The 13,097-nt window shown below is 42.4% G+C and overlaps 1 protein-coding gene across 1 annotated transcript in view; it reads left to right on the top strand.

Moving 5' to 3' along the window:
• Prdm10 (PR domain containing 10) overlaps nt 1-13,097 on the top strand; it is a 126,816-nt gene that overhangs the window by 108,590 nt on the left and 5,129 nt on the right. Inside the window, exons 17-21 of the mRNA XM_013009437.1 lie at nt 1,587-1,787; nt 4,773-4,916; nt 5,787-5,957; nt 7,893-8,033; nt 10,308-10,503. Coding sequence (XP_012864891.1) covers nt 1,587-1,787; nt 4,773-4,916; nt 5,787-5,957; nt 7,893-8,033; nt 10,308-10,503 — 853 coding nt within the window. The remainder of the gene's footprint in view (nt 1-1,586; nt 1,788-4,772; nt 4,917-5,786; nt 5,958-7,892; nt 8,034-10,307; nt 10,504-13,097) is intronic.

Raw genomic sequence — 13,097 nt, 5'->3', positions numbered from 1 at the left:
CAATACTGTTTGTTGTTTCTTTGTAATATTGTCCTTCTTTGGTAAAGTAGCTCTGTTAGCTTAAAAGAAGCAGGTTTTTAGGTGCCACCTGTGGCTCAGGGCTGTAATCCTAGCTACTCAGGAGGCGGAGACCTGAGGATCCCAGTTCAAAGCCAGCCTGGGCAAGAAAGTCTGAGACTCTTATCTCCAATTAATTACCAAAAAGCTGCAAGTGGAGCTGTGCCTCAAGTAATAGAGCACTAGCCTTAAGCAAAAGTGTTCAGGGACAATACTCAGACCTTAAGTTCAAGCCCCAGGATGAGCACAAAAAGAAAAGGAGGGAACAGGGTTTAAACCAGAGTGCTCACCATAGGTGCTCAACACTATTGAACTTACTACTCAGAAGACTTTGTGTCTTCTAATCTTCAGTTACATTGGTCCTGTGAGAGCCTTACAGACAGACAAAAGGTGAACTGGTCTCCAAATCAATTCTGTTTACCTTTTAAACTTTTAGGTAAAGGATTTTTTAAAAAATTATAGTTACTACTTATATATACACGGAAAATTCAAGGAAGATGCCTACATACTTGTATTGTGTTCTTATTTAATTATATATAATATATGTAGTTATATATAATTATATATTTAATTATATATATTATATAATTATAATAGTTATATATAATATAGTACCTATAAATATATACATACATAATATGTATATATTTAAATATATATACATATACATACAGTCACTCTTAGAGCTTGAACTCAGGGCCTGGGCACTGTTCCTAAGCTTTTGAGTTCAAGGCTAGCACTCTACTACTTTAACCCACAGCACCACTTCCAGTTTTCTGGTGGTTAATTGGAGATAAGAGTACCAAGGACTTTCCTGCCCAGGCTGGTTTTGAACCATGATCCTCAGATCTCAGCCTCCTGAGTAGCTAGGGTTACAGGAGCGAACCCTGGAGCCCAGCTTATTTTATTATATTCTAATTAGTGTAATATCATATTATAATACACTATATCCATTATATATATATGTAGTATTTGGGAATGAACCGTAGGCCTTGCACATGGTAAGCAAGGAATTTATCACTGAGCCTTGTTTTTTTGTTTTGTTCTGTTTTTAGTGTCAATACTGGAGCTTGAACTCGGGGACTGGGCACTGTTCCTTAGCTTTCTTTGTTCTAGGCTAGGTTTCTACCATCAACAGTTCTACATCTGGCTTTTTGCTGATTAATTGGAAATAAGAGTCTCATAGACTTTCCTGCTGGCTTCAAACTGCAATCCTCAGAACGCAGCCTCCTGAGTAGCTAGAATTATAAGCATTAGCCATAGGCACCAACCAACCTTTGGTTTTTTGAGACAAAATCTTGTTATATAGCCAGGCTGGCCTTGAACTCACACTCCTCTTGTGTCCTCTTCCTGAGTGCTAGGATTACAGACATGTACCATTATACCCATATTGCCCATAGTATATTTTATTTGGGTTATACCAATTTTTTTTCATTACCTTAGGATGAAATTCTTAGTTGGCTTGAGAAGTCAACAAAGCAAGAAGGTTGACTATAATCATTTTTATAGTAAAGTATTTGAATTTGCAGGTTTATAAAAGTGCCAGTAAACGTAAAGCTCATATTCTGAAGAACCATCCAGGAGCTGAGTTGCCACCAAGCATTCGGAAACTTCGTCCTGCTGGTCCCGGAGAGCCAGACCCCATGCTAAGCACCCATACCCAGCTGACGGGCACCATTGCTACTCCTCCTGTGTGCTGCCCACACTGCTCTAAGCAGTACAGCAGCAAGGTATGTGGCTTGCTTCTGATCAAATGATTGCAAACTCTCTATAGAGCACTGTCTTCACAGAAGAGGGCTTCTCATCCAGATGGCTTGAGTAGTTGCTTTTGGGATGGGGGGTACTAAAAAGAACTAATCCTAGTTCCAATAGATAGGGATGGCAGCAGAAAACAGGAAGGGAATACTGTGAACTCAGAATTGAAGCCATCTCCTAGTTTGAGCAATTCACTCACTGTTCTTTGTCCTCAGCCTGCTGACCTGCTGAAGGAATATTCTATGCTCATAATTTAGAGTCTTCCCACTACATAGGAACTGAAATGATAGTTCTTGGAAAGAGGATTGTGTGTGTGTGTGTGTGTGTGTGTGTGTGTGTGTGTGTGTGTGTGTCACAAGTTTTTATGGGGATAGGGTGTGCTGTGAAATTTATAGATCTTACCCAGTGACCCAATGATGTGAATTCATGTGGATTTTTACTGTCAGGGTCTCCTTGTTTTTTCTTTCTTAGTTGCTTTTGGAAGGACAGGTACAGAATCAGTGCTGTTCTGAATGAAAAAAAAAATTTTTTTTTGGCCAGTTCTGGGGCTTGGACTCAGGGCCTGGGCACTGTCCTTGAGCTTCTTTTGCGCAAAGATAGCACTCTACCACTTGAGCCACAGTGCCACCTCTGGCTTTTTCTGTTTATGTGGTGCTGAGGAATCAAACCCAGGGCTTCATGCGTGCGAGGCAAGCGCTCTACCACTGAGCCACATTCCTAGCCTTGAATTTTTTTTTAATTTTATTTTAATCAATGAATTAAAATAAGAGATAGAGTTAGGGTCTTGCTGTGTTGTCTAGGCTGGCCCCAAACTCCTGGGCTCAAGTGATCCTCCTGCCTCAGCTTCCCAAGTAGCTGGAGGATATTTTATTTATCTATTTATTTTCATGCTAGTACTGGGACACAGGGCCTGAGTGCTGTCTCCTAGCTTTTTTGTTCAAGACTAGTGTTCTACCACTTGAGCCACAGCTTTACTTTTTTTGGGGTGGTCCGGTCGTGGGGCCTGAACTCTAGGTCTGGGTGCTTTTCCTTAGCTCTTCAGCTCAAGGCTAACGCTCTACCACTTGAGCCACAGCGCCACTTCTGGCTTTTTTCTTTTTGCTTATGTGGTGCTGAGGAATTGAACCCAGGGCCTCATGCATGCAAAGCAAGCGCTTTACCACTGAGCCACCTTCCCAGCCCATACTTCGACTTTTTTTGATGCTTGATCAAAAATAAGAATTTCATGGGCTTTATTGCTGGCTTGAACCATAATCCTAAAATCTTGGCTTCTATAGTAGTTTGGATTATAGGCATGAGGCACTGGCACATGACTGGCTGGTATTTTAGTTTTAGTTTTGTTTTCTTTAATGCCAGTACTGGGGCTTGAACTCAGGGCCTGGATGCTGCCATTTTCCTTAGCACTCTACTACTTGAGCCACAGTTGTACTTTTGGCTTTTGGTGGTTAATTGAAGATAAGAGTCTGATGGACTTTCCTGCCCCAGCTGGCTTCAAATTGCAATCTTCAGATTGCAGTCCTCCTGAGTAGCTAAGATTATAGAAGATAGATGTGAACCACCAGCATCTGGGTTGATATTTTATTTTAAAAAATTATTAATTTCAATAAATAGTATTTTACTTTATTTATTTTGAATGTTATCATGAAAGTGATGTACACAGGAATTACATTTACCTAAATCATGTAAAGAGTACATTTCTTTTTTTTTGTTTGTTTTTGTTTTTTTGTTTTTTGGTTGGTCAGTCCTGGAGCTTGAACTCTGGGCTTGGGTGCTGTCCCTGCATTCTTTAGCTCAAGGCAAGCGCTCTACCGCTTGAGCCACAGTGCCACTTGAGCCACAGTGCCACTTCTGATTTTCTAGTGGTTTATTGGAGATAAGAGTCTCACAGACTTTCCTGCCTGGGCTGGCTTTGAACCGTGATCCTCAGATCTCAGCCTCCTGAGTAGCTAGGATTACAGGCATCAGCCACCGGCGCCCAGCAGAGTACATTTCTTTTTGGACAATGCCCCCTTCTCTTGTTCTCTCCCAGTTTTCCCCTCCAGTTCCCACCTACAGTACCCACAAATTGTATATTTCATTTTCAACATAATGTCTAGTGAGTACCACAATATTTTACTTTTTTTTTTTTGTATGTCATGGGGCTTGAATCCAGGGCCTGGGTGCTGTCCATGAGCCTTTCTGCTCAAGGATATCACTAACTATTGGAGATGAGACTCAGGCTGGCGATCCTTAGATCTCAGTTTCCTGAGTAACTAGGATTACAAGTATGGATATTTTACTTTTTTTTTTTTTTGGTTGGTCATGGGGCCTGAACTCTGGGCCTGGGCGCTGTTCCTCAACTCTTTAGCTCAAGGCTAGTGCTCTACCACTTGAGCCATAGCACCACTTCTGGCTTTTTCTGCTTGTGTGGTACTGAGGAATCAAACCCAGGGCCTCATGCATGCAAGGCAAGCACTCTACCACTGAGCCACCTTCCCAGCCCTTGATATTTTACTTTTTTTTTTGGTCCAGTCATGGGGCCTGAACTCTGGGCCTGGGCCCTGTCCCTCAGCTCTTCAGCTCAAGGCTACCGCTCTACCACTTGAGCCACAGCACTACTTCCGGCTTTTTTCTTTTTTTTTCTTTTTTTGCTTATGTGGTGCTGAGGGATCAAACCCAGGGCCTCATGCATGCAAGGCAAGCACTCTACTACTGAGCCACCTTGCCAGCCCCGATATTTTACTTTTTAAAGGCACAAAATAGAAGGTTTAAGAACCTTTGATGGTTTATATACGAGAAACAACAAAATAATTCTACTCACTATTCTTAGAGAGAGAGAGTGTGTGTGTGTGTGTATGTGTGTATCTGTGTTTCATTTTGATTTTTTTGAGACCAGGTCTTGCCTAAAGCTGCTTTTAGACTTGTACTTCTCCTGCCTCAATCTGTAGTAATTGCTATTGATTTTCTTTGATGTTTTTCAGACCAAGATGGTCCAACACATTCGAAAGAAACATCCTGAATATGCACAGCTCCCCAACACCATCCATACCCCCTTGACAACAGCAGTGATCAGTACTGCCCCGGCTGTTTTAACGACAGACAGTGCCACTGGAGAGACTGTGGTGGTAAGCATGTGGCCAGGAAGACCATTTTGTTCCCTTCAGTGCCTAGGATCTCTTGAAACAGCGAAGACATGTTGATCTAGCTGTTTATTGGCTACAGATGACCCCCTCATCCTTCAGTTTACTACTTAATGCTTTATTCTACTAACTGGATCTCCTAGTAAATGCTTTTCAAAGCTTTCCATCAAAGGAAATTTTCAGTGCTGCTTCTTCACTGCAATGTTATCACAACCTCCAAGGACACTCCATTAGATCAGAGGCAGGCACTCAGAGTTAATTTGTAGTTCCATGATCTGCCAGTATGACAACCTAAATTTCAGTTGTATTTAAGACCACTGAAATAGGCAGGGTGCTGGTAACTCACACCTGTAATCTTACTCAAAAGGCTGAGATCTGAGGATCAAAGTTCAGAGCCAACATTGGCAAACAAACCTGAGAGATTCTTTTCTCCGTTTAACCAGCAAAAAGCCAGAAGTGAGTCAGGTGCTGGTGGCTTATGCCTATAATCCTAGGTACTCAGGAGGCTGAGATCTGAGGATCATAGTTTAAAGCCAGCCCAGGCAGGAAAGTCCTTGAGACTCTTATCTCCAATTAACCACCAGAAAGCCAGAAGTGGAGTTGTGGCTCAAAGTGGTAGAGCCCTGTCCTTGAGCAGAAAAGCTCAGGGACAGTGCCCAAGCCCTGAGTTCATGCCCCACAACTGACCAAAAAAAAAAAAAAAGCCAGAAGTGAGGTTATGGCTCAAGTGATAAGCAACATCCTTGAGAGAGTTCAGAGAGATTGGGAGGCCCTGAGTTTAAGTCCCAGTATCAAAACACTGAAATATCTACAAACTGGTGTTACCAACTAATGTGTACTATGTGATTTTTCTAGACAACAGATCTGCTAACCCAAGCAATGACAGAACTGTCCCAGACCCTAACAACAGATTATCGAACGACACAGGGGGACTACCAGAGGATTCAATATATTCCTGTGTCTCAGTCTGCATCTGGTCTCCAGCAACCTCAGCACATACAGCTTCAAGTGGTGCAGGTGGCCCCGGTACTGTATTATATTTATTTCTTTATGCATTGGCCAGGATGGCATTTTGAGTGGAGCAAAGCACTCAGGTCTCAGAGTTGGAGCTAGGTTGTATATAGGTGCTTCTGCATGGAAGTTCTGTGCCTTGGTTAGTATAACACCATCTCTATTGCCCTCCCCAAGCTGAGGAGGGCTCTGGACTTAGTATCTGTTTTAGTCAGATCTTATGTTCCTGTGTAACAGCCCTCCTGTGCTCAGACTTCTTCAGCAGCATCTCTTTCTGCACCTATTTGAAACATTGTCCTTCAAGGCTACTTCTCCAGCACCTTCATTGAGTACTTGATAATGAGAAATTTCTATATGGGTATTGAATGACATATCAGGCTGTAAAGATAATTTTGGCGGGGCGCTAGGGGATCATCTGGAGGATCATCTCAGGAGGCTGAGATCTAAAGATCATGGTTTGAAACCAGGCCTAGCAGAAAAATCCATGAGACTCTTATTTCCAATTAATCAGCAAAAACCAGAAGCTCAAGTGGTTGAGCACCAGCCTTGAATAAATATGCTAAGGGACAGCATCCAGACCCTGAATTCAGGCCTCAGTGCCAGCACACACAAAAAAAGACAATTTTGATTCAATCCCTGAACCGCTGTCAGTTTCTTTTTGGTATTGAGGTATAACTGTTTTTTTTCTACCAGATAATGAATAGCTCATGCTTACTGATTAGCTATAAGAAGGGATCCTCCCTGAACTACTGTTCATCTAATTATACTATGAGGAAGTATGCTTAAGACTGAAATGCACAAACTTGTTGCTTTGAAATCATTGTTTTCAAGCTTATAACAAATAGGGGCTGGGAAAGTAGCTCAGTGGTAGAATGCTTGCTTTGCATGCATGAGGCCCTGGGTTCGATTCCTCAGCACCACATAAGCAGAAAAAAAAAGTGGAAGTGGTGCTGTGGCTCAAGTGATAGAGCTGAAGAGCTGAGGGACAGTGCCCAGGCCCAGAGTTCAGGCCCCACAACCGACAGAAAAAAAAATTATAACAAATAATGATTTAAACTTGTAGAAATTGGAAGTTGTCACTGTTGTTAACTATTCTTTACTTTTTAATTTTTTTGTGCCAGAACTTGGGTGCTGTCCCTGAGCTTTTTGTGCTAAAGGTGGTGCTCTACCACCTGAACCACAGCTTTACTTCTGTCTGTTTTTGCTAGTTAATCAGAGATAAGAGTCTCAGATCTCATCCTGTGCCTAACTAGAATTACAGGAGTGAGCCATTGGAGTCCTGCTTATCCTTGGGTTAAATTTTTCTTGTTTTTTTATTTTTATTGTTTTCTTGTTTTTATTTTTGTTGATATTGTTGGTTTTGAGACCATGTTTTATTATGTTGCTGAGGCCAGCCCCAAACTGATAATCCTCCTAAGAGGGATTTTGGTTTGGTTTGGTTTGCTTTTAAAGTGGGAAAGAAAGGAGTTTAATAGAAAAACAACACATCATTAAGGGCAACAGCAGATTCTAGGTAGGTGGCTCAAGAACCAGGTTAAAGGAGAGACATACAGAAACAGAGACATTTCCAGCTCTCACTGTAAGAAATGAAATTAAAGACCCCGGGATATTGTTGGGTTTTTTTGGTTTGTTTTTTTTGTCGGTCGTGGGGCTTGAACTCTGGGCTTGGGTGCTGTCCCTGCGCTCTTCAGTTCAAAGTGAGTGCTCTACCACTTGAGCCACAGTGCCACTTGCGGTTTTCTAGTGGTTTATTGCAGATAAGAGTCTCACAGACTTTCCTGCCCAGGCTGGCTTTGATCCTCAGATCTCAGCCTCCTGAGTAGCTAGGATTACAGGTGTGAGCCACTGGCGCCTGGCTGGGATAATGTTTTTAAGTGAACTTTTTCTGGATGGGTTTCCTTTAACCTCCGTCAATATATATTTGGTTGGGGTCTGTGTTTTCTCTTCCAGGCTTCTTCTCCACACCAGTCTCAGCAGTCCACTGTGGATGTTGGCCAACTCCATGACCCTCAGACCTACACCCAGCATGCCATCCAGGTGCAGCACATCCAGGTCACAGAGCCTGCCACCACGACCCCACCTTCATCCCAGGTACAGGTCTCTATAGACTATGCCGCACTGAGCTAGCTGGGCCTCAGGGACCACAGAGTTAATAGGAGATTATTAACTTGTTGAGATGAGGTCCTTATTTTCTGACCTTAATGAGTTCTACCTTTGCCTTCTGGGCTTGAACTCGGGCCTGGGTGCTGTCCCTGAGCTCTTTTGCTCAAGATTAGCCCTATACCATGTGAACCGCAGCTATACTTCTGGCTTTTTCGTGATTAATTGAAGAGTCTCTCAGACTTTCCCTGCCTGGCCTGGCTTCAAACTGTGATCCTCAGATCTCAGCCTCCCAAGTAGCTCAGATTACAGGCATAAGCCACTGGTCCCCGGCTATTTTATTTTTTTATATTGGTATTGTAGACATGTTTGCATTAAGCTATCAGTGGCCCTGTCCCAGAGGTGTCTTGTGATATGACATTTTAGAAACAACACGCCTTTCTTTCCATCCTAAATGCAATCACTAAGTTGCTTCTGTGATTTGGAACAGTTTTGTGGGGTATTTTGGGGGATTGTGCATTATAGCATTTGTATGATTATATAGGTATGGGAATCCAAAGGAGGAAGAGATTCTGCTTAACAGCAGATCAAGGACACTTTTGTCTTCTGATCTCTGGACTAGGTGTTGAAGGACAGGTATGGTGGTGTCATGATATTTAGAGAAGGCATTAAGACCTAAATAGGCTCATGGTGTGAGGAAAGATACTGACATGAGAGATTGTGGTACATTTGTACCAAATAGGATACTGATTCCTCTTCCTATGTAGGAAGAGGAAATAATATTTGGAAAGGTAGTTAGGAGCTATGTTATTAAATAGCAGACAAAAGAGTGTGGTCTGCCAGATCCTGGTGGCTCAGGGCTGTAATCCTAGCTACTCAGGAGGCTGAGATCTAAGGATCTCAGTTCAAATCCAGCCTACCTAAGAAAGTCTGTAAGACTCTTATCTTCAATTAACCACCAGAAAACTGGAAGTGACACTGTGGCTCAAAGTGGTAGAGCATTAACCTTGAACTGAAGAGCTCAGGAACAGCATCTAGGCCCAGTGTTCAAGCCCTATGACCAAGGGGTGGGGTGTGTGTGGGGAGAGTATGGCTCTTTATCCTGGGATTGGGAATCAGCCTCTCCATTGGATGTCTTTTTTTTTTTTTTCCAGTCTTGGTGCTTGAACACTGGGCCTGGCCATTCTCTATGAGCTCTTCAGCTCAAGGCTAGCACTCTACCTCTTGAGCTACAATGCCATGTTTATGTGGTACTAAGGAATTGAACCCAGGGCTTCATGCATGCTAGGCAAGCACTCTACCATTAAGCCACATTCCCAGCCCACCAGTAGATGTCTTAATGTGCCTGTGCTTAGCTCCACACCAAGCTGGGGTTATCCAGTCCCAGTGCAGTTGAATGGAAATCATGACTGCTGTCTTGTTTCCACTTAGGTCAGAGATTACCTTTGTGACCTAATAGTGCATTTTCACTTCTCATTTTCTTTAATCATATATAATAATGGAATATGGATACTGGGTCTAACTGGTATCACCTTGGCATCTTGGTAGATGATGGGGAACTTCTGAAAACTCTTAGAGGTGAAATCCCATACCTGCCCCCGGGTGATAGGCTACCTGAATTCCTAGAAGCAGATGGACTTGGACAATAGGTTCCCAGACCTGCCAGACCTGTACTAATAACTTGGAAGCCTCCTTGAACTCTCCAGCTGCCTGTAACCCTGCCCCCTGTCCATGACCCTGTTATCTCCACCGCCATTGTGCCTTGCCTTGTGTCTCCTGGCTCTCCTCAGGTCACCAGGGCATCCCTCTTCAGCTCTCCATTAGAGTTGATCTTTGTTGAGATTGTTTTTCTGCTCTTTACTATGCTCATGGCTCAGTTTCTTAATAGTAGTAAATGTGTTCAAGGCTGCAAATATTTTGGGGATGTGTGTCCACTTGCAGTCGCTAGTTTTCTGATAAATACTCCCAATTCAGCCTCTCAAAATGTGACTTCTCTGTATCTTGCAATCAAATTTCCATATAATAACGTAAGGTATTTTACTTACTCATTTCTCTTTCTAGCAAGTTTACTGAAATTAATTCTTTGAATATTTTTATAGATAATCCTTTGAAAACAAATCAGAATGTCAGCATGCTAATTGCTTTTCATGAATTCTATGCTTATACCTATATTATTCCTTTAGCTGGGATACTTTAGTTTCTTGTCAGTTATTAAGTCTATTGGCATTTCATCTAGTCCTGGGTTTGCTTTGTCTTTCTCCCTAGGTAGCTGGGCAGCCATTAAGCCCTTCTGCCCAGCCAGCGCAGCAGGGGCTCAGCCCCTCCCACATCCAAGGCAGCTCTTCCACACCAGGGCAGGCTCTGCAGCAACCCCAGCAGCAGCAGCCACAGCCACAGCAACAGAACACCTCTGTGCAACACACATACCTCCCCAATGCCTGGAATTCCTTCCGTGGCTATTGTGAGTAAGAAAAGGGGGACAACACTCAATGGGGTTATGTTTTAATGTCAGCAATTTTATAATACATTTTTAGATTGAAGTACTGGTTGGTTATTTTTGATACATTGTGACATTGTATGTATGTATGTGTGTATGTATGTATGTATGTATGTATGTACGTATGTATGTGTGTATGTATGTATTTCTGTGCCAGTACTAGGGCTTGAACTCAAGGCCCTCGGCTTTTGCTTAGCTTTATTTGGTCAAGGTCAGCACTCTATACTTGAGCCACTTCTCTACTTCTGGTTTTTGGCTGGTTTATTGGAGATAAGAGTCTCTTTAGCTTTGTCTGCCCAGGCTGACTTCAGACCTTGATCCTTAGACCTCAGCCTCTTGAGTAACTGGGATTACAGGTGTGGGCCATTGGCATCTGGCACTATTGATTTCTTTTTGAAGGGCCATTTCTATTGTGATTGGTCCTTGGCTGTGTTATATGAATTTGCTGTGGAATCAGGCTCATGCTCTATCATTTTGGTTCTTTTTTTTTTGGGGGGGGGGTCCAGTCATGGGGCCTGAACTCTGGGCCTGGGCGCTGTCCCTCAGCTCTTCAGCTCAAGGTTAGCACTCTACCACTTGAGCCACAGCACCACTTCCCGCTTTTTTTCTTTTTGCTTATGGTGCTGAGGAATCGAACGCAGGGCCTCATACATGCAAGGCAAGCGCTCTACCACTGAGCCACCTTCCCAGCCCTCATTTTGGTTCTTTTTATCATCTCTGTTCACCTAAGTATTGTTGGTTAAGAGGAGGGCTGAGTCTAGTTTTCAGTCAGAAAGACTCTCTTACTCATAATAATAAATGCTGATAAAAACCTGATAAATATACTGAGATAATATCCAGATTAATTACTGTGAAAGAAAGGGGAATGAAGATATCTATGGTAATAATACTGCAGACTACCATGCTAATATGAAGAAGAGATTCTGGAACTGATTTGGGGGGGGGGAATTGGGGCTTGAACTCAGGGCCTTCAGCTCTGTTGCTCAAGGCTGGAGGCTGGTACTCTACCACTTGAGCCACATCTCCACTTCTGGGTTTTTTTTTCCTGCTGGTTAATTAGAGATAAAAGTCTTACTGATTTTACTGCCTGGGCTGGCTTTGAACCCTGATCTTCAGAACTCAGCCACAGCTGTGAGCTACTGGTACTTTTTTTTTCTTTAGTATATATTAATAGCAGAAGGGGGGCTGGTTCATTGTGATTCCTTGGAGGTGTATAGTATATTTTGGACAAATTCATTTTCCTAACACTCTTAGCCCCCTTCTCTCCTACTTTTTCAAACAGTATTTGGTGGATTTTGTTATGCTATCTTCATATAGAGATAGATAGATAGCTAGAGAGAGAGAGAGAGAGAGTTGATAGGTGTAATGTACTTCTATTCTCTTTTCCTCCTGCACTGAGCCCACCTTGAGAAAGTCCCCCTTTTACACTCATGTCCCATTATTATTGTTATTGTCATTGTCATCGTCATTTTCAGTTTAGATTCCACATATGACGGAAAGTATGCAATATTTGTCATTTTGAGTTTTCTTACTATTCTGATCATCTACAGTGGAGCTGAAATTTTTTATTAAGGAAAAGTTCCAAAATTGTGAATACTGTAGCAAACCACTATACCCACTATACAACTTCGATAGTTACCAGCCTTATCTCATCTCTACTCTTTCTTTTGCTCTTATTTTCCATCAGAATAATAATCCACTATATCATTTCATCCATAAATATTTTTGTGTATATCTCTAAAATGAAAAGACTTTTTGGTTCTGGGGAATCAAACCTGGTGCCTTGTATATGCTAAGCACATGTTTTACTATTGAGTTATACCTCAGGCTCAATGATTCCTCTTTTTTTGTCAGTCATGGGACTTGAACACTGAGCCTGGACACCATCTCTGAGCTCTTCAGTTCAAGGCAAGCGCTCTACCACTTGAGCTACAGCGCCACTTCCAGTTTTCTGGTGGCTAATTGGAGATAAAATTTTCATGGACTTTCCTGCCCAGGCTGGCTTTGAACCATGATCCTCAGATCTCAGCCTCCTGAGTAGCTAGGATTACAGGCGTGAGTCACCAGCACCCAGCTTTAATGATCACTTTTAAAAATACATTATCACAACACAGTACTATATTGTATCTAAAAATGAATGACAATTATATTCTCCCTCAAATGTATTCCAGTCAATATTCATATTTCTGATTGCCTGAGAAAACTTTTTTAAATGGTTGCTTTGCTCAAATTGAGTTCTACATGAGGGCCATACTTGCAATTTTCAATTAGTCGTGTGTGTGTGTGTGTGTGTGTGTGTGTGTGTGTGTGTGTGTGTACTGAGATTTGAACTCAGGCCATCATACTTGGTAAGCAAGCACTCTATCATTTGAGCTATATCCCCAGCTCTTTTTGCTTTAGTTTTCTTTTTTTCTTTTTTTTTTTTCTTTTTTGGGTCCGGTCATGGGGCTTGAACTCTGGGAGTGGGCACTGTCCCTCAGCTCTTCAGCTCAAGGCTAGCGCTCTATCACTTGAGCCACAGCACCACTTCCGGCTTTTTTCTTTTTGCTTATGTGGTG

Source organism: Dipodomys ordii, unplaced genomic scaffold (assembly GCF_000151885.1).
Source record: "Dipodomys ordii isolate 6190 unplaced genomic scaffold, Dord_2.0 Scaffold10, whole genome shotgun sequence".
NCBI classification, from domain to species: Eukaryota; Metazoa; Chordata; class Mammalia; order Rodentia; family Heteromyidae; genus Dipodomys; species Dipodomys ordii.
Note: the sequence above shows the minus strand (reverse complement) of the source record. Positions and strands in the feature narration are given on the sequence as shown.